This window comes from Chroicocephalus ridibundus, chromosome 4, assembly GCF_963924245.1.
Source record: "Chroicocephalus ridibundus chromosome 4, bChrRid1.1, whole genome shotgun sequence".
In the NCBI taxonomy this organism is placed as follows: Eukaryota; Metazoa; Chordata; class Aves; order Charadriiformes; family Laridae; genus Chroicocephalus; species Chroicocephalus ridibundus.
This window is the reverse complement of record NC_086287.1, coordinates 43,443,222-43,464,439: the sequence shown is the minus strand read 5'-3', so window position 1 is coordinate 43,464,439 and position 21,218 is coordinate 43,443,222. Positions and strand designations below refer to the sequence as shown.

General features: G+C 50.9%; 2 protein-coding genes across 2 annotated transcripts; both read right to left on the bottom strand.

The window, feature by feature from the left end:
* Positions 1 to 1,653: 1,653 nt before the first annotated feature.
* LOC134514520 (acyl-coenzyme A thioesterase 5-like) lies at positions 1,654 to 5,386 on the bottom strand. Its single transcript, XM_063332442.1, has 3 exons — positions 4,777 to 5,386; positions 2,854 to 3,056; positions 1,654 to 2,235 (listed from the first exon to the last, which is right to left on the bottom strand). The coding sequence occupies exons 1-3, from the start codon at positions 5,384 to 5,386 to the stop codon at positions 1,654 to 1,656; spliced, it is 1,395 nt and encodes a 464-aa protein (XP_063188512.1).
* A 9,168-nt stretch (positions 5,387 to 14,554) lies between these two features.
* On the bottom strand, positions 14,555 to 16,435 carry RIOX1 (ribosomal oxygenase 1). The gene has a single exon (XM_063332291.1). The coding sequence runs from the start codon at positions 16,429 to 16,431 to the stop codon at positions 14,578 to 14,580; it is 1,854 nt and encodes a 617-aa protein (XP_063188361.1). The 5' UTR covers positions 16,432 to 16,435; the 3' UTR covers positions 14,555 to 14,577.
* Positions 16,436 to 21,218: the final 4,783 nt, after the last annotated feature.

Below are 21,218 nucleotides of genomic sequence, written 5' to 3'. Positions count from 1 at the left end.
GGGGAGAAGCTAAACCAGCGCCAGCCCGGTGTTGCTTCATGTCCTCTTGGCGTTTCTTCCTCCATGTTGGCTGCCCCAGGGCCTGGGCGAGGCAGGTTGTCTCTCCACCTGGCTCTGCCCAGCCCTGGCACCTGCACAGCCAGGGATTGGGAAGGGCTGTCAGGGGTGCCGGAGGGGTGAGGGAGAAGCACTTTCACAGACTCTTTAGGCAGGTCAGGAAACACCTGGCTCTTCCCAGTAATGGATTATGCAGGGGTTTAAAAAGGAGGCCATTTGGTCTGTCTTACCCAGAACTTGGATCTTTTGCTCCAAAGGAAACTACAAAGGGACTCAGGCTCCCTGACTCTTCCTGGGAGATGCAGGTAGAGGTGCCTCTTGCTCAGAGCTCCCTATATCTGACTTAGTGGTGTGAAACAAGTGAAAACATCTGAGGAAATCCTCAGCATTGTCCTAGTTTGAAACACTAAGTGGTGAGGGGTATTGGGCAGAGTCTCAGCAGTCTTTTGTTCCTCATGGAGATTACCCGTCTATCCTAAACAGGTGAGATGCTTTGTCATGTAGCATTAGGGTATGTTGTCTGGTGTCCAGTCCTCAATGTATGGCAACTTCGCCTGTTGTTGAGAACAACACACCTTGGCTTGCAATGCTGGATTGGATCACAAGCTTGAACGTATTCTAGAGCAGATACTAAGGGAAAGGGCGCTGAAGGCTTAAGAAACACTCCTTCTCCTCCACGCTTGGTGCCCCAAGAGCAGTGGAAGAGTGAGGGCAAGGGGGCTATGTGTCAGTCTTCTCTGTCTCCTCTTACCACCTGGGCAGCTCTTGCTCCCAAGCTGCTGCAGGTTCCACCCTGGGGTGTGAGGGTGGTGGAGCTGCAAAGATCCCGGTTTCTAACCAAAGCATAGCAAATGACTCCATGGCTTTCAAATCTCAGGCTCTTTATTACAGTTCTCACCCTAATAATGAAGGTGAAAATGTTCCACATCATGTGGGAGAAGATCACAGTGGCTGTAAATTAAGCAGAATGGCTTTTTGCATGACATCTTGTGCCCAGAAGTATCCATGAGCCGGAGCACTCCCTTCTGAAGTGAAGACAGAAAGAAGACACAGAGGGAAAACGACCCTTCCCCGAGGTTAACCAGAGACCCCCCTGGCATCCAGGCTGTAGCATCCATTCTTACTCACTTCCAGGGGCACAGAGATGAGAGACGTTTCCATTTGTGATGAGACATTCTCCCTAAGAGTGGTGAATTCCCTGCTCCACAATTAGCATTTAAGAGTTGTTGCTTTAAAGTACAAGCTGAGGACAGGGTATGCCTGTGGAGACCACAGTGATATGCAAAGTACTGTCAAATATTAGAAGAAAAGAAAGCTCTTGAGAAATGTGACTGAACATTTTGCACGTGATGTGTTCTATCGCGAGATAACGCAAATGTTTTTGCCATTCTGTTTCTTGACACTTGAGCAAAAAAGCTTAGGGAAAACCAGAAAAGGCCAACCCAGTTCTTTTCGGAGTTACGGCTGTGCAAAGCCATAGAAGATACTGTAGCTGTATTACAGTCTGTCAACAATGTTTGACCTGATAAACGTAAAAGAGTTTATCAGATCTGTTAGTTCAAAGTTGCCTGTTGCTTGCACATTATTTTTTGCCCATTAGTTGTCATTTAAATGTTTGTTGAAAAAAGCCTGGATCTGTGGCCAAGCATGAACCTGAGCTTTAGAATAAGCCCCGAGCTCTCCACCCAGGACTGCCCGCTTGTGAAAAAGGGGATGGTGTCCTATGGAGTACAAAGGGAAATAGGGAGGGTCAATGCAGTGGCCTGTTCCAGGGTAGGAGAGAATCTGAAAATTTTCCTTCCCTTGAGCCTGCAAAAGCTTGCAGACTTCAGTAGCATAATAGTCACTTTTGACAACATGGTCATCTTGTCCCACGATGAATAGTAACTGTGCCTCAGCCTTCTCTAGTGGGATCAGGCTTTGGTTGCCAGGGGCTTGAAAGGGGTCAATAAGGGTGTCGTAACAATCAAGAATATTGGAATCAATGACCTTGATCTTTTTTTCATCCACGGGTAAAGCGGGGATGATTTTATCCTTGTAACAGAGAGGAATACAGGTAATGGCCACGGGGCCATTGAGGGAAGCAACAGCTGTGATGTTCTTCAGGAAGGCGGCCATGGCGAGAGACAGATCAGCTCCTTTGGAGTAACCCAGAAGTCCGACCCCTGGTCCCTTCACCTGGTAGAAAGGAGGAAATGCCCATCAATACTGAGCTGAAAAACACAACAGCGAGTTCCTCGTGGGGAACACTGTATAATTGTAAGAGTCTGCAAAACACCGTGAAGGAGGTGATGGCAATGATCAGTTTTTCTTGTGGACAAGTGCGCAGCATGCTTCCCCCTTCAAACCGCTGCCTTTGATAATGCCCCCTGGTGCACTGACATCAGCCAAGAGAGGGGGAACATGTTTTCACCAATTTGCCAAGAGGCTGTAGGACAGAGCTAAGAACTGTTAGTCTCAGACACTGGCAGATGCTCTTTAGTTTTCACTTCTAGGACTGTAGGAGGACATTTGGTGGCAATTTGTGAAGGGTGTCTCCTTCACAACTGTCCCACCTTGTTATGTCTCAGCTGTCTCTAATGTGAGATTGCTTTGTGATCTGTCTCCACGGCTCTTCCAGTGCATATCTGCTTGACCCTACCTTTTTCCTAGAACTCAGACGCCCAAACTCCTGGCAGATGCCAGCCATGCCAGGTGAGCATTTCAGCAGGTTCCTCCAGAGATAACTCAGGCAAAGTGACAGGCACTTTGGAGAAGTGCTCCCCGGAGCCCAGGGGACATGGAGGGTGCTCCTACCTGTGGGTGCTGCAGCATATAGTTCACCGCCTCTTCAAAATATTCCAGGTGGAGTTCAGTTGGCTGCTGGGGCAGATCCTCATATTGATAATAAGCCAGGGCCAGTGTGGCAAAGCCATGATTGGCCAGGAGGCTGGCTCTGTGCTCAAAGAGACCTCCTCTGAGTCCGTGTATGTCGATGATCCCTGGCAAGGGGTGTTCTCCTGGAGCAGACAAGACAAAGACCTGTATTGCCTGAAATGACTTATTTCAACATTTCTCTGCTTTAGAACGCATCAAATGACATACACAATGGGAACTACAGGAAGGCATCTTTTGTGGAAAGAAGTAATCAGTCACTCGGCAGTGTGGTGTCAGCATCTGAAAAAACTCTAGTGTGTTGCAGAGAAAGAAAGGCTTAGGAGCAGAATCTCTTGGGTAAGGTGCAAACCCTTATTTATTTTAGGAATAGGCAGTACTTCTGCAGTGTGCTCTTCCTTCTGCGGCAGTTTGCAGGCAAGCAACAGCACATCTACTGACTCCTCATAGACTATGAGCACTCAAAGCAGCGGCTGTGTACCCCAGAGGTCAGGAGTGCAGCTGTTGGTGTCCCATGGCTCAGCTGTGTGAAGCAGTGCTCTGTGGGCTTGAAACTGAACATGCACAGAAAAGGTGGTAACGCTGAATAAGGCTGTGGGGGCTCCTCAAGGGAGGTGGGACACTACTATAGCAAAAGCCTTTTAAGGTTTCCACCATTATGTGCCCTTAGGACGTTTGCTCAGGAATATCCAACTCCTGAATCTGAATGTAGGGCACAGAGCACTCCCAGGAACTGAGAATCTTGATGGGGGTAGCTTGGTGCATGAGAGATGATTTGAGTGTGGGGAAATCATGGTGGCAAAACACATCTCCAAGTGGAACTGTGTAACAGAAATACTGACTACAGGCCAAGCTTACAGGCTTGTTAAGCTGAAGATTTGCTCTGGTGGTGGCAGGATGAGAATAAACTCCTTCTGTCCTGTGGCTAGGAAACAATTCAAAGCGTCAGGGAATGCGGCAAGGGCCTGTCATTTCAAAACTCACACAAAAGGAGCAGGTCAGGGGACACTGAGAAAATGCACCAGCGTTTGGCTTACTGGAAGCGCCTCAGCTCAGGGGAGGCAGGACCTTTTGGATACAAAATGGATGCAGGTGTCTTCTTCCATGTGCTGGTCATCAGGTGGGGGCAGAGGTGAGGCAGGGGAGGGAGCCCCGGCCTCTCCCACCCTGGTGGGTGGGGTGCTGAGCCTGTGAAATCAGCCCTCCTGCACCCGGACTCTGGCCGGGAAGTCTCTGTGGAGCTGCCCAGAAGGTGCTGGAGCCTGGTGGTGCCTTGGGCAAATCTTGCACCTCAGAGAGGTGCTCTGCACCTTTTTCAGAGCAATGAAATAATTGTCTCTTCCTTCTGCCTTCTTGCAGGCTTTCATTCCTGCAAATGTTCTTGAGCCCCTCCTTTTCCCCCTTTTACAAAATGATGCTGTCCACAGGAACCCCAGCATGGTAGACTGTGGTCACTATATAGTTAGTTGTTACTGTGCTGGGGGGAGAGTGAGGATGCCCCAAACCCTCCCGGTGAGGAGGACTGCCAAGGACTGGCACAGAGCCCCTCTCCACCACTCTTCTCTGCAGCTCCTCATCTCCAGCAGCCCTCCTGGCACGCTCACTCCCACTTGCTGCCCTGGGGAAGCAAGATTATCCCTCTGCCTGCTTCTGCATCCGTGCTCTGGCACCTGTATAGCCAGGTGAATTGGGAACAATGGCCAGGCTGGTCAGTAGTGCAGGAGGGAAGGAGGGAGGGAGGGAAGGACAGGGCCTTTCATGGACTTATCTTCCAGAGGTCATGGAACAGCTTGCACTACAAAACATTGGTTTATGGAAAACAGGATGGCTGCAGCCGGTACTCACCGGGGGGCAGGAAAAGCGTCGCCCGGATCCTCCCCTCTCGCACCGGGACTCTCCGCACCCCGTCCCGCAGGAATGCCCGCTCGTGCTGTGCCTGGGCCAGGAGCCGCCCGGGGGGCTCCCCGTGGCCATCAAACACCTCCAGCTGCAAGAGGAAGGGGCTCTGGACGTCCTTCTTCACCATATACCAGAAGGGCTTCTGGGGCTGCAGAGCCCAGAGCAGGCCCATGGGCTCCAGGCCAGAGAAGCTCCCTCCCGGCAGTGCGGGGCAGCGGGCCAGGTCCAGCTCCCCGTCGTCCCCTGCCTGGTAGCGGGCGCAGGCTTGGAAGAGCTCTCCCGTCTCATCCCGCAAGGATGAGCGCAGTGTGACCGGCTGCCGCGGGCCGAGGCCCTGCACGGCGATGGCCAGTGGCTCATCGAAGAGGCTGCGGGTGGCGGGCGAGAGGCGGACAGAGGGGGCCATGGAGGAGAGGCCACGGGCAGGGGCCGTCCCGGGGGTCCATGCGGGGCTGCATTGCCGCGGGGCTGCGAGCGCGGGGCTGGGCCAGGGCAGCTGCCTCTGCCAGCCGCGGGAGCTCGCCCGGCACAGGGAGAGGGCAGTGACCTGCCACATGGATCCTGGGTTGCTGCATCCACTGTGTCTGCGTTCAAGATGAGGCTTTTTCTACAGATGCAGCTTCCCACACACAGGCGTGGGGAGGAGAATCAGGGCAGGAGCCGTGTGACGACACAGTGTGCTGGGAGACATCAGGGGTGCCTAAAGCCACCGCCGCGGCCCTATCAACGCCCAAGGCAGGGTGGGATCAGCACAGCCAGTTCCCTGGCATTGCAGGAGCATCTCTATAGGGCGGCAGCTCTGCCCAGACACTTATTGACAAATACCGTGCTTATCTGCTGTGGTGGCAGCTCTCTGAACCAGGGCTGCTGGTTACCATCCTTGCAGGACTGGATCCAGGTGAAGGTGCAGCTGCAGCTCTCCTCTCTGGGCTTCTCTCACAGGCTCTGTCTTTCCTCTCCCAAAGTCAGCCAAGCTGCACACTCCCTTTGGAAAAGGCTCCCGCTTTGCTGCACGCAGACCTGCAGGCAATTGGCACCACAGTCTGGGCGCATTTTGGCAGCTTGGTCCTGCCACCCCCATGGACCACTGCCCCCAGAAAGGCCACCCCTGCCCCATGATCCTGAAGCCAACAGGGCATTGTCATGTGTGACAAGCTGCAGGCATGGGGACAGTGGTTGGGGCAGCATGGCACAGTCTGGCACAGAGCACCTCTCCACCCCCCTGTGCTCCAGCTCCTGTCCCGTGCCAGGGCATGTGAAGAGAGTTCTGCTGCAGCAGCAGGAACTGCGCGGAGTCATCCCACAGGCATTCTGTGCTCAGCCCCTGGTGTGGGGCTGCAGGCAGAGCAACGGGGCATGTTGAGGGCTCAGGTTTCACCCACCCCCTGGGGGAAGATGCTCTGCAGAAGCACATGTGGGATGGGAGCCCACCATGCTCAGCAGGGGCATCCCAGGAGGGGCTGGTGTGGCCCTGTGGGCGCACGGGGCTATGGCCTGGGAGCACCACAGGGGAGAGACAGCCACGCAAGCCCAGTGCTGCTCTCCTGACCTCTCCTGGGACTTGCAGTCTTGCACATCTGGCCAGATGATGGCATCTGTCATGGGCACAGGCTGCCCCAAGGTTCCCATCCCTTCCTCCCTCTGGCTCTGCCACCTGCTCTTCTCACCCACGCGCAGACACAGGGCCTTACCCACGCTAGGGCAGTCCCACAGGTGTCAGCCAGAACTGCTGATAACATCTATTACGAAACCTGTCAGGCAGGGAAAGGCTGTGGTGCCCTGAATAAGGATGCCCAGGTGCAGAAAACAGGACAGGGCTGAGAGGCAGCTGCTGGCTCTGAGGTCTGCCCTGGTGTGCCAGGCTGGCTGGGAGGACACCCGTAGCCAGGAGACACCCCAGATGGCTGTTTGAGCAGAGCAGTGGGAGATGCAGTCCATGAGGGAGGTGGCAGCCCTCCAGGACTCACAGGGATGATGGCCCCTGGCAGGCTGGAGGAGGACCTCCCCACCCAGGACTGCCTGCTTGTGAAAAAGGGGGTGGTGTCCTATGGGGTACAAAGGGAAATAGGGACGCCTATATTTATATAGGGAACCTCCCCAGCTATTATGTCTCAGACACCATTTCTGTCACTCCAGGTGACGATACCTGAATGGTACCCATCTTCTGCCCTTCCAGTGCATATCTGCTTGACCCTACCTCTTTCCTAGAACTCAGACACCCAAACTCCTGGCAGATGCCAGCCATGCCAGGTGAGCATTTCGGCAGGTTCCTCCAGAGATAACTCAGGCAAAGTGACAGGCACTTTGGAGAAGTGCTCCCCGGAGCCCAGGGGACATGGAGGGTGCTCCTACCTGTGGGTGCTGCAGCATATAGTTCACCGCCTCTTCAAAATATTCCAGGTGGAGTTCAGTTGGCTGCTGGGGCAGATCCTCATATTGATAATAAGCCAGGGCCAGTGTGGCAAAGCCATGATTGGCCAGGAGGCTGGCTCTGTGCTCAAAGAGACCTCCTCTGAGTCCGTGTATGTCGATGATCCCTGGCAAGGGGTGTTCTCCTGGAGCAGACAAGACAAAGACCTGTATTGCCTGAAATGATGTATTTCAACATTTCTCTGCTTTAGAACACATCAAATGAGGTACACAACAGGAACTGCAAAGGAGCATCTTCTGGGGAAAGGACATGACCAGTCATTTAGCTGTGAGCTGCTAAATGACTGCAAATTAACTGGCAAGATACTGAGCAGCAGAAAGACAAATACCACCTGAGTAAGATGCAAATCTATCTTAGTGCTAATAATTGACAATTGTTTTAGCATCTTGTTTAAGGTGCATTGGCAGAGATGACCTGTGTGGTGACTTCCCTCAGTTTCCTCTTCCTGCTCCCAGACCAGCCCTTTGCCACCACTTGGCCCATTTTAATTCCTAGCAGGTGTCTGAAGGAACCTCTTGTAATTTGCCTTGGAAGAGAGAAGAGGAGCCACAGGGAGAGTTAAACTGAAACCTCTAAAAAGTTTGTCTCAGATGCTTGGGATTTGCTTTAAGTTTCACTCTACTGTTATGCAACTTTTAGGAGCAGTTTAGGGATAGACTATGCATGCCCAGATCATTATTTCTGCTGCTAAAACAAGAGAAAGGATGAACATCCATCAGTTAGCAGACTTTACAGCCGGAATATGAACGCGAGATGTGCTGCCCTCTGCAAGTGTAGGATTTCCAATCCTTCTTCTCCTTTGCTGAAAAGCCTTGATACATGCATTGGTAATCACATTGTTCGTCCCTACAGAGCATGTCCTCAGTACAGTAAAAGAAGGAGTATCAGGCTTTGAGCTAGAACATAAGGTTAAACTAACAGCCATTGTTCTAAAAGTAGCCCCTGCAGAAGCCAGACCATGATACAAAGGCGTTAAATACAAGAAATGGAAAAAGAATCCAGTTACACAGCAGAAGAAGCATAAGGACGTACAATCCCACTGTCCTCCACAAGTCTAAGAAGACAAAATTGTTTGATATTAAAACAGCATGGTCTTCAAGAACTTCGGTAACAAACTTCAAGAGTTGGTTTGTGTTTAAGAACCATGGAGCAGCAGTCGGTATAAACCCAGCATCATCTGAAACAGAAAGTGTAGAGATGACAGTGCAGGCAGTACTACCAGAAACTGACCATCATGAGTGGGACACCTCAGTGCAGGACAACTCCAATGTGGTGAAATTATAGTGGAGAAAAAAAACCTCTGAGCAAAACTGTAAACAAGAGGCTGACTGTGGCTGGAGCTGGCCAGACGGGCTGTGGGGAGCGGTGGGGGTGAGGCAGGGGAGGGAGGCCTGGCCTTGCTGCCGAGTGGGAAGCTGAGCATGTGAAATCAGCTGTCCCAGTTAGTTCCCTATTCAGGAACATCAATTTGGTCCTGAAAACGACTTTTTGCATTTGGTCTGCCATAGCCCAGCACAGGGCACAAGGTAACGGGACTGGGCACAGGGCACTGTGTGTGCGTGTGGCATGGTCCCCATGCCTGGTCCAGCTCCTGCTCACCCCTCCGGCCAAGAGAGCAGGAGGGCTGGCAGCTGCCCTGGCCCAGCAAGGCCCTGGCCAGTGACGGAAAAAATTCTTGCACTTCTCGCCAAATGATGGCAGCTGGTGTGGCCACAGGTTGCCTCAAGGCTCCCATCCCTCCCTCCCTCTGGCTCTGCCGCCTGCTCTTCGTGCCCACACCCAGACAGAGGGCCTTATGCGCGCTAGGGCAGGCCCACAGGTTTTGGCTGTGCCGGTCGGGAGCATGCATTACAAAATATCTCGTGTAGGGAAGGGCCTGGGAGTTTCATTTGCTAATTCTCTTTTATCAGTTCTGATCTCTTACATAAATTTTGCAACCCAAACACAAAGGAGCAGGCGTACATCCTTTTAGAGAAGATTGCAGAACAGCTTCTCGGATGACTGGACCGTATTTGGGCCAGAAGTATAAATGTGGTGAAATCTCTCCAGCAAAAGATGCATATGGTGAAAGTTGCTTTAAAGTATGGGCTGAAGATGGGGAGACCACAGTTATATGGAGAGTACAGAAATTTATTTAAAGTTCACAGGCCACCAGCAAGATAAATTAGCATGTTGCATATGATCTGTTCAATTAAGATCAATTCAAATGCTATCCCTTTCCTCAATGCCTGGTCAAAAAAAAATCAGGAAAATTATAGAAAATGTGAATCCAATTCTGCTCGCAGCTGTAGGTATATCAAGCCCTGTTATTGGGGCTATACTGGTGCAGGTGTGAACAATATTAATGCAATAAATGAAAAAGCCCCCTTCAACTCAGGTTCCTTCAGACCTCGGTGTGCTTGCTGGTGGGGTAGAAAAAAGCCTAGATCTCTTGCCAGGCATCATCCTGGTCTTCTGAACGAGCCTCACACTGCCTCGTCCCCCATCTTAGATGGCCAGCTGGTTCAAAATGGACTCCTTGCTCCTGGTGTTGAGTGGAAAGGGGAGAAAAATATGTCTAGCATTTACTTTCTTTGAGATTGCAAACATTTTTCTGGTTTGATTAACAAAACACTTGCCTTTGCAGAAATGATCTGCCTGCTCAGTGATGAAGAAAGAGGAAGTGCCTGTCAAGAAGAGAGGTCTCCCCGGTACTTCAAAGGCTGTGCTCAAGACTCAGCCAGTCAACTAATGCTGAACTGAACACCACCTGCGGCAAGCGCCAGCACAACTTCTTAGCTGGACTACCGCTGAAGGTACACTGAGAGACTGCACAAAGTACATAGGGGTGATGGCAGCCACCAGGGTTTCTGCCGCATTAGCTCCAGGCATGCTGCCCCAAGGCTCCTGTCCCTTCCTCCCTCTGGCTCTGCCACCTGCTCTTCTTGCCCACACCCAGAAAGAGGGCCTTACCCGCGCTAGGGCAGGCCCACAGGTTTTGGCTGTGGGAGCATGGATTACAAAATAGGGAAGGGCCTAGGAGTTTCATTTGCTACTGATTCTCTTTTATCGCTTCTGATCTCTCATATAAATTTTGCAATACAAACACAAAGCAGCAGCTTCAGCCCCGTACCATGGCTTCTCTCCCAAACTTGGTGAAAATGCAGGCTTCCTTTGGAAAAGGTTGCCCCTTTCCCTGAATTCATATGTGTGGGGAATTGGCAACAAAAGTTCATGTGCTGAAAACAATATACTGGAGATCACCTACGTGTGGTGAATAGCATGAATTCCTAGTAAGTGAATAGGATTCTTCCTAGTGGAGGAGAATCTTACTAGGGCATCTAAGTACTGGTACTTAGCACTTGGGGTACTAAGGGTACACCTAGGATTCTGACAGACTGAGTGTTTGATCAAGGACTGATTCTAATGTATTCAGCCATCCCTTTCCTTCTGGCAGCCATCCTCAGGCCATTGACCATATTGCTGTGTGTGGTTATCATGAGGGGTGAGGTCCAAGATGTGATGAGAGGAAAACTGCACAGAGGAAGCGCCCTGTGGCAGGTAGTGTACAATCACTCAGAGGAGCAGAGCTGTCTCACCCATAGATAGGTTGTAATACAAGTGTATTCTTGCGCTTTTCCCATTTCCTTCCAGTGGAGGGACATTGACAGTAAGGCCTGGGAATAGTTTTAGCTAGCCTTTGGATGAGAACTTTCCAGCTGGAATTCCAGGTGAATTTGCAAGGTGCACTTCCTGCCGTGGGCATGACAGCTTCACAGTTCCACTCGCCTTCTGCAAACCACTTCACCCCCATGAGGTCATTTTGGAAGCCCATTTCTGACTGAACCGCTTTAGGTCGCATGGAGATGCCATCTCTTGTGCAGGGAAACGAAAAACAAAGGGCAGTTAGGGATTGGTGAAAGTCTCCTCCATTTTCCTGGTGAATATATCCCAGGGAGATCTTCCATATGTAAGAAGTATAGAGAAGCCAGTTGGTTGTCTGGACATGTTTTCCTCTCCAATGCCAGATCCCCAGTGATAAGGTGTGACATCAGAAGGTTTAAGGAGGGCTCTCACATGCATACATGTTATCAGTAGGCTCAAGGCTATCGTAGCTTGTCCATCTGCCGCAGTGGAGAAATACGAGCTGGTCACCAGCCCCCCCTCCTTCTCCTCGATGGGAGCAGCCCCTGCTTGGAGGCTGCTGACCCGTGTGTGGGTATGGGAAATTCTAACTGCTATGAAACATTATGAAATCAAGCAATTGCCTGTTTTATCAGCACCATTGCGCTAAAAAATCATCAGTACCCAAAAATGGTACCTTTGGATCCAATATTATAAAAAGCCATAGGATATATATGATCCAAATAAACACTGTAATTTAAGACACCTCAGAAATCAAGGGAATTGGGTGAACTTAATGTTGGCTCACCTCTTTGTACTTGATTGCATACATACTAGAAAGTGAGAGACCATGAAAGCAACATCTGTGCTATTAACTTAATGCAAATGGCTTTCTTTTGTAAATTTTGCTTTTGGGCAAGGTACATAGAATTTTCCTTGCTAGCCATTGTCTGTAAAATAAAGGTAATCATAGTTTTTTACCTTGCCTTGGGTTGCAAGTTGAAAAGTATTGATATTTAAGAAATATGGAGATCTTCAGTGCTGGAGGACATTAGAGAAGGATGAAATATTGCTATTGCAAGTGTATTCATAGAATTATATTATTATTATTGTTGTTGTTGTTATTATTATTATTTTATTATGCATTCCATATTTAATTATTATGAATTCAAACATGCATGGAAAATGTGGTCCTATTTTTATATAGGGAACAAAGCATGAAGCAGATAGATTACTTTCTTATTCCGAAACTGTGAGATCAGCTTGTTGCTAGGTCTGAAATGCTGCAGCACGTTTAGGCATCTCACCATTTGTCTCAGTGGAAGTCAGCGTAGCGATCCTGAAGGGAAGACTGTTGTACATGGAACAGTTAGTGACCCCCACCAGAGTTAACCCAGGGCCTGCGCACTGCCGCGCTGCACATCCAGCGTGGCCTTTGGGCCTGTGCTGTGTTGCGCAGACCCCCTGGCCGCCGGGAGAACCCAGACAGCTCTTCCTAAAAGCGGAGCCCGCAGGCAGCTCCTGCTCAGTTCCTGCCATTACGCCACCTGCGTGACCTGGCCTTTATCCGGCAGTGCAGCAAGACATTCTCATGCGCATATTGTTCCTGTTTGACTGTAGACATGGTAAACAGAGGTATTTCCATATACAAAAATCTTAGAATACCTTGAAAGACCAAAAGGGGAGAATGTCTGCTATGGACTATTTCTGCATGGCATGCTGCCTGTGAGTGTTACATCCTACACTGCTCGGGGTTCCCGGCATCTGAAGGGATGTAAGACTATCATCTATGCTATTTTCTTCCTAGAGTGTTAGATCTAATAAATAGCATGTTTAATGGTACCTTACAGAATGTGAGTGCCTTTCTTACTGGGATCATAACAGACCAGCACCTCCTAGTGCAAAAATATTGGCACAGTCGGTAGGTCTCAGTGAGAAATGCCTCTCTGGAGAAAGAACAAAGAAGAAAAGAGAAACTCTGTGCCTGGCTGGCCCTGCACAAATCTGTGAGGGTTATTTGCAAAGTGTTTCCCCAGTGGATTTAGAAACTGAGGAGGAATTATCAGAATGCCCCGCCCCAGCTGAAGTATTATGCTATCTAAGAAAACAGGTGCCAGGAAAAGGAAAAGCTAAGGAGAATTTTTGCTGTCTTTGGTTGTTACTAGTGCGATTGAAATGGACGTGGGAGTGCTTACAGCCAACGCATGAGCTACCGGGGCAGCTCTGCCCCACAGCCCCTGGGCAGCAAGCTGCAGCGCGGGCGCCTGCTATCCAGCTGCCCGTGGTGCAAGTGTCCGTGGTGTGGCCACCTGTGCTGGCAAGTGCCCACGGCGCAGGCCGCCATGGTGCAGATGCCTGTGGGGCACGGCAGGGCACACGGAGCAGCCCAGGAAGGGCACTGCAGAGGGACGAGCTATTTGCCAGGGGGGATGAATGGTGGGACAAGGACTGCTGATCCTCTGGTGAGGATGAGCAGACAAGAGGTGTCAGAGGATGAGTGTGGCAACAGCATTTCTGCCCAGCCACTTGTGATTCACAAAGCAAAGGCAGCCCCAGGGGCACCTCAGCACGCTCTCCTGGTGTGCTATTTTACACAGCCCAAGTTTCAAGATTTAGCAAAAGCATATGGGCAAAAGAGAGGGGAAAGGCTGGTGCACTGATTGTAGCAAGTACGGGACTTCGAAGGAGATGATAGTGTACACGTAAATTCTAAACCATTAAAGTGCAGGGGTGTCATCTCACAAGACCCTGATGACCCAGCAGCTCAGAGGAGCACAGGGTAATGCAGCCTGCTCCTTATGGGTATGGCTTCAGGCTTTAAAGACAGAATGTCCCTCACCTGCTGACTGCAATGAAAAAACAGCATTGTGGAAAAGTATGCCTGAGGCTTGTCAGTAAATTCATGTAACTTGTTAGGTGCCGATATGAAACTTTTGGCATCCAGCATGAAAACCCCCGTATTAGAGGGGGCCCCATTTGCCTTGAAAGGACCAATAATTTCCTTGCTGTGGGCTGCTGCAGTGGGGGAGGTTATTCTATCACTAAGACAGCATGCAATTATCTGACTGAAAAAGAAGAGCCCGAGCCTGAAGCATCTCAAATGCAGCAGCTCATTTGCATGAGAACATCTCGCTGCAACTGTTCCACAAGGGCAGGGGCACTCAAGTGGTGTAATCGCTGGCACTGAGTGGGAGCTGCCTGCGGCTCCACTTTTAGGATGAGTTGGCCTAGGTTTTTCCTGGGGCCAAGGTATCTGTGCAGCACAGCACAGGCCTGAACGCCATGCTGGATGTGCAGTGCGGCACAGCGCAGGCACGCAGAATGGTGACCATCAACAAATTTGCCTGTGAGTAATGAGAGTAATTCCCACAGCAGGGCAGGCTGCTTTAAAACACTGTGTAAGCATACAGATGATTTACAGACTGCAAGAAAGGTCACCAGCTTCCTGAAGTTACCTAGGGTGTAGTAATATGGCTGGTGAAAGGTGACAATAAAAAATGAAGCACTTTCCTTCTCTAGTCACTCAGCCATGCAAAAATCACTCTTAGAGCAGATACACATTTTAACCAGAACGTTTGATTTCTCTACCACGCCAAAGCTCTTCTGCCCCCAGATGAGATACTGTGATCCAGACTGCTGATTCACACCTAGCAGGTGAGATGAGAAAAGACAGAACGCTTTCTAGACAAATGTATGTTTATTTTGTTAAAAAACTAGAGCTGCACTTGCAGCAGGGGCTTCTTCGTAGTCAGAATGCCCTTCTCAAACAGGAGCGTGGCTAGAGAAATCTTGTCCTCCAAAGTTTCACATGGAAGGCTATCCACACTGACGTGATTTGGATAGGAAGACAGGAGAAATTCGATACTGTCTGTATACTCAGGATCTATCTCAAGGAACTTGGGTTCTTCCTTGTGGTATACTCTTGAGTTTTCTGTCGTGTAATACAGCATCACACCTGCTTCTTCATTACACAATCTTACAATGCCATGGCGGAGGAGACGTACTTCTGTGTCTTTTGTTATCAGTATATCGACATCGCGGGGGCCTCCATCTTGCCACCGGGCTGGGAAACCATACACACTCTGTGCCTTTTCACTTTGTGTGAGCACCGGGGGGAGACAGTCATGAAGAAACGACTTGGCTCTCTGATCCACGGCAGCATCAATGGGTGCATAGCGAATGAGTTTCTTTATCAGGCTCTGCACCTTCTCCATAAAGGCCGTTCGGCGAGCGTCGGCTGTGTCCGAGTTGGCGACCCCCATGTACCCCAGGTAGTCCATGGGAAGCCCTTGCCGGTACTCCACGTCCTCCTCCAGGGCCATCTGCAGGGCAGCTGGGAGGAGCTTCTCCAGGAGGTCCCCCCAGGAGTTCCTCTGGTAGGAAGACACTGTGATGTGGAGCGAGTGCGCGTCAGGGAGACAGTCGCCCTGGTGGATAAAGCCACGGGGGAAGTACAGCAGGTCCCCGGCCTCCAGCACTGTCTCCAGCATGGGCTCCCCGAGCTCAGCCTGCGTGAGGTTTGCGCTGGAGAACTGGGGCAGCACCTCGGCGCCCGTCCGGGGGCTGTAGACCCGCCAGTGCTTCTTCCCCTCCAGCTGCAGCACGAAGGCCTCGATGTCATCGTAGTGGGGGGCAAAGCCCTGTGTCCCTGGTGGTGTGAGGTACGTGTTGGCCCCCGCCATGCTGCCGAAGTGCTCCTGCAGGATGGAGAGGAAGTGCCAGACGGTGGGGGAGAAGGTCTGGGGGCTGAGGAGCCGCAGGGAGCAGCCGTTCTGATAGAAGTCCCAGACGACGGCGGGCAGGGCCCGGCCGGACGGGTTGTGGGTCTCCCGCACCCCCTCGGCGTAGCTGGTCACGTCCAGGTGGGTCCCGAAGTCCACCTGGCCGCCTCGCAGGACGGCGTCGAAGTCGGCGGTGGAGAAGAGCCCCGCGTAGTAGCCGGGGTCGCCCCGCCGCAGCAGCAGCGGCGCCCGCTCCCAGTGCCGCCCCAGGAACTCCCCCGGTGACACCGGCGACACCAGCCATCGGAAGAGCTCGGCCCCCCGCTGCCGGCTGTCCTCCAGCCGCCCCAGCCGCCGCAGCAGCCCCACCACGCCGCCGTCCTCTCCCGCCGGCCGCGGGCCGCCCGGGCCCGCCGCGGGGCCGCCCTGCCGCTTCGCTTCGGGGATACCGGCGGCGATCGGCGGCGGGGGGGCCTTCCCGCCTCCCGTTCCGCCGCCCCTCGACCGCGCCTCGGGGCCGCCCTGCCGCTTCGCTTCGGGGATACCGGCGGCGATCGGCGGCCGGGGGGCCTCCCCGCCTCCCGCCCCGCCGCCCCTCGGCCGCGCCTCGGCCCGCTCCACGCGGCCGGGGGGGGCGGCGATCGGCGGCGGGGCCTCCGGCTGCCGGCCGCCGCTTGCCGCCCCGCCGCGCCTCGGCCGCGCCTTGGCCCGCTTGCCTCCCGCCGGCAGCGGCGTCCCGCGGCGGCGCCGCTCCAGCCGCCCGGCCCCCGCCGCCCGGCGGTACACCGAGAGCGCCGAGAGCCGGCCCAGCCGCCGCCGCTGCTCCTCCACGCCGCCCGCCGCCATGGCCGCCCGCTCCGCTCCGCTCCGCCCCGCCTCCGCGCCGCGCCGGGCCGCTTCCGCCCCGGCCTTTGCCTGTGGGTGCACCCGGCAGACGGGGATTTGGCGGGGCGACGGACCCCGCGTGGGGAGCCCGCGGAAGGAAGCGTTAAACGTGTGCTTGTGATGCTGTATAAACCGGGATGGCTTATGTTTTATCAGCATGTCCACCTAAAGTACTCATTTCCCCCTACCCCCAAAAGGAAAGGTGAGGCGATTCCATTAGGAACCAAGGAATGTAGACGGATGTGTTCCCCGGCTGGAAAGCTCTAAGCACGTGCAGAAAAGATTTCTTTCCCAAGGTGTACCGTAAGGATATGCTTTTGGCCAGCATGCAATTACTTTGCAGCCTAATGAGGCGAGATGAGGTGTTACTGTAAGCTGGCAATTAAGGACTCTAAGACTCAATTTGGGAGTGTTAGAAAGCAGGCATTCTTTATTGCAGCGCTGGGCGCACAAGGGATCACTCCACCTAGTGTGTGTGCTGAGTTGCTCAACTACAAAGGTTATAAGCAATCAGAATACACATTACATTTCCCAGAAACTATTAACATATTCACATTATCACCTGGAACTCATTAATATATGTAAATGTCCTTGACACATGTGCATCCATGTCCATCGGTGGTCTTCCAGGGTCCTCTGGTGGTCGTCAATAGTCTTCCTCACCATGTCCGCTGGTTGAACTTGGTCTTTGCGCATACTCAGTTTGTCTTTTGGCTTAGTTTGCAACTCTTGTTTTCACAAAACTAGTTTATTCTAGCATCCCTCCCTATCTGTTCTACTCAAGGATACAATGTCTCAAGACTTCTTTTTATCCAACTAAACCCAGCAGATGTTTAACCCATCTGCTTACAAAGCATTTCAAATTTAGCTGCATTATTCCAGTAAGGAGGGAACTATATGTTCTTTTTAACTCAGTGTCAGTAAGGCCTGAGGAGCCTTCCGCCCCAGTGTTTTGTGCTGTTCAAGGCTACTGTATCACCAGCTACTGTAGAGGCAAGAGGCAAGAGGCAAGACCTACTTCCTAAGGTTCTGTTGCGCAAGGAGTAGAAATCCAAGTTGGACAAAGCCAATTCTGGTGTGCCACCCCTCCTTTCCCTTTCTTGTGCTTCCAATGGAGACACCAGGTGAAAGGCTATGTCCTCTCGAAGGATCCCCAGAACCAACAGGCTGCCATGTCATGTAGTGTTTGTGGGGTTTTTTGCCAAATCCACTAACTACCTAATAACCTGGGCAGACCTGTGGTCTCTCTCCATCTCTCTCCTAGGCCTGAGGCTTCCCAGAAGGACAGGGTCAGTGGCACTGCAGGTACCCGAGGGCTGCTCTGCGCTTCCAGAGGCTGTGGCTCCAGCACAGGAAGCTTTGCTGGAGAGTAAAGGACAGACCAGCAGGACTCAGCTCATGGCAAACATGAAAAACTGGAGGGGTTTGCATTGTCAGACTGTATTGATGCTTTTCTGATCAAGAGCAAGCTTCAGTACAAGAAATTCACTATGCCATACTTCTGTGAGAATAATTTTTGTTGGACTCCAGTAATTCATGGGAATGGATTTTGCACGAGAATTTCATCTCCAGAGGCTGCTGTGAGCCTAGAGCATTTAACTGGAGCAATCACCAAGTATACCCAGGAATCCTCTGGTTCACAAGGGTGTTAGTAGCCTCTCACAGATATGAATATCAGCTTTGCACAATATGTTAAATAAGCAGCTAACGTTCGCAAGGCATGTGCAGATTTGTTGCGTGGGCCACTTAGCGTTCTGGGTCTAGGATACCAGCTGAAAAGTGAATTTTTACCTCTTTTAACTTTACCTTTCCCAGGCTTTCATCCCAGGTCTGCATTTCAATTTTACCACAATTCAGAAGCAGAAATCATTAATTAGGCCTAATGAGGATGACTTCAGCTGTTAATTTTTAATTCTAGAACAGATGCAGACATCTTAAAGGTTTAAGGTTTTTTTGGATTGCCTTAAAACCAAGACAACACAACAGAAGAGCCTCACATCCTGTCACTGTGCTGTAAGCAGCTGGGACTCATTTTGTACATATGCAAGAGCAACTATTTTAATTTTAGAGGTGTTTTCCTGATAGGGTTCTGCCGGCACAGCCTTTGCAGACAAAGCTGTGGGAAAAGCAACAGCAGCAGAAAGTTGTCCTGTTTGTACCCTGATGGTTTTAGCTAAAGGAGCTGGATTTTAGACGTAGAATAGAATAGAATATCATAGAATCTGTTGGGTGGGAAGGGACCTTTAAAGGTCACCTAGTCCACCCCCCTGCAGTAAGCAGGGACATCTTCAACTAGATCAGGTTGCTCAGAGCCTCATCAAGCCTGGCCTTGAATGTCTCCAGGGATGGGGCCTCCACCACCTCTCTGGGCAACCTGTGCCAGTGCCTCACCACCCTCATTGTAAAGAACTTCATCCTAATGTCTAATCTAAACCTACCCTGCTCTAGTTTAAAACCATTGCCCCTCGTCCTATCGCTACATGCCCTTGCAAACAGCCCCTCCCCAGCTTTCTTGTAGGCCCCCTTTAGGTACTGGAAGGCTGATATAGGGTCTCCCCGGAGCCTTCTCTTCTCCAGGCTGAACAACCCCAGCTCTCTCAGCCTGTCCTCATAGCAGAGGTGCTCCAGCCCTCGGATCATCTTTGTGGCCCTCCTCTGGACCCACTCCAACAGGTCCATGTCCTTCTTGTGCTGAGGGCTCCGGAGCTGGACGCAGTACTCCAGGTGGGGTCTCACGAGAGCAGAGTAGAGGGGGAGAATCACCCCTCTGGATCTGCTGGCCACGCTTCTTTTGATGCAGACCATGCTTTTGCCTCCAGTTTAATGCCTTGAACGTTTTCGGCTTTGCCAGCAGGTGGCAGAGGCCGATCATCGCTCTGGACCCCTGCGGTGGGAAACACGCGTGGAAGGGGATATTGCATTTTCCCGGCAAGGTGACTGGCGTGGATGGGGTTTAAAAGGAGAGGGATGTGCAAGCAGCCTGTGCCTGCCTGTGTAGGCTGGAAGAGAAGGGAAGGGTGAGCTCTCTATTTCAATCCATTCTTTGTTTTCCTAAGGTTAAGCCCTGCTTACCAGAATAATCTTATCAGCTGAAACCGTTTCAACAGAACTGGGCCCTTAACAAAACCAAGATACAGGCGCTTTGAAATATGGTAGAATTTAAGCTATTGTATAGTTTAATTATACGTAAGCATGGCTAAATAGGCTTGGGGGGGAAGACCTTTGAAAAATCTGGGCCTCTGTGTTGTTACTTGTATTACTGTTTAATTTTCTGTAGTGCAACTGATCCTTCTCAGAAGGAGCTGGTCACTGGACACAGAGCCTGACCTGAGTTACACCAGAATACCTGTAATGACTGCAGCAAAGCTATTCTGGATGTTTACCAGTACGGCGGGTTCAAAGCCTCATTCGAGGGCTCTGATCTTCATGCAGATGTCACTTTCTACTGCCAAGAGACAGATGATTGACGTTGGATTTTGGTTTTGATGTATAACAAAGTCTCAGAGCGGAGGACATGGTGGAAAATGATGGTGGTGAAACAATAAAATGTTTCTTTCAGCAATTTAGCCTTTCTACTAGTAGATGCTTTCAAGAATAAAGAATGTTGCTATTTTTCTGTGCAACACAAGAAAGGGTTTTGACCTAAGGCAAAAAGAGGGAGCTTCAGTATCACTTACAGAGTACTCAGATGGTTGTCTAGGAATAGCCACAAGGTCTACACGCTGTTTTCATTCATTGTCCAATATTTCAAGGGAATTTGTCGTAAAGAAAGAACAGTGTCACGTACGGCTCTTTAAATAAACAAAAGGAAAGTAGCACAGATCTCTGAATGATTAGGTGGTCCCCAGCTGCTGCTCACATAGACAGAGTAGCAACTGGAGGCTCAATTAAATTTCTTAATTAGAATTTAGCACAAAGTTACTCAGTTTTTATGAGCGTATAGGCTGCATTGCCAAGAGCCACACGTGTTTTATTTAAGAGGACATAAAAAATGTGGTGAGCACAACTTATTAAAGAGCCACAAGTGACTTCACAAGAAATAAGTAAATGACACCTCAAAGACATGTAGAGTTCATTTGATACTTTAACCTTATGCCATTCCCTGTTCAAATAATGGAAATCTCAAGTTTAAAGAGCAGCTGGGGTAAGGCCTGATCCTGCACAGCTGTATGCAGTCTTCACTAATGAGCAGAAAGGGCAAAATCCTTTGCAATTCTCTGCGTAGTGGATACTCGGTTGTTCACCACCATGCAAACTGCCCAGCACTTTCTCTGTGTTCCCGGTAAACCATTAATGTAAACCAGTCACTTTTAGAAAGTTAAACTCAGTTTAATCCTTTTTCTCATTATTACTTTGCTGGCAACCTTCCTTTTGCACTGTCAGTTTTGTTCTCGTGCCAAAAGCAATATCCAGTAAGGAAAATGAACATATCAAGTCTTCACTAACGGGTTTCCTTAGCTGACAATCTTTCTCATACAGCCTAGTGGCATCCAGTATGTCATCGCTGGAAGGACACTGGGCTGGATTGTGAAGCCCGCTCCTCGTTGTGAAAGCTATAGAGTTCACTGCCAGATAACAAGACCGAAAGCTAATTCAGGAACTGTTTCTCAAGAGCTATCCTCTGGCCCCCCTCATCAGAGTGAATGCACTCACTCACTGAAGCATCTCTTGGCAGAGATTTTGGCCTGTCTCCAGCTGTTTCTCTCTTCTCAGGGATTTTCTTATTCAGTGACTGGTTGTGGTCTTTA

Coding starts and splice junctions, on each gene's coding strand:
- LOC134514520 (XM_063332442.1), bottom strand. CDS start 5,386: ATGTGGCAGGTCACTGCCCTCTCCCTGTGCCGGGCGAGCTCCCGCGGC. Junction 3,057..4,776: donor GACGCTTTTCCTGCCCCCCG/GTGAGTACCGGC, acceptor TGTCTGCTCCAG/GAGAACACCCCTTGCCAGGG. Junction 2,236..2,853: donor ATATGCTGCAGCACCCACAG/GTAGGAGCACCC, acceptor CCTTTCTACCAG/GTGAAGGGACCAGGGGTCGG.
- RIOX1 (XM_063332291.1), bottom strand. CDS start 16,431: ATGGCGGCGGGCGGCGTGGAGGAGCAGCGGCGGCGGCTGGGCCGGCTC.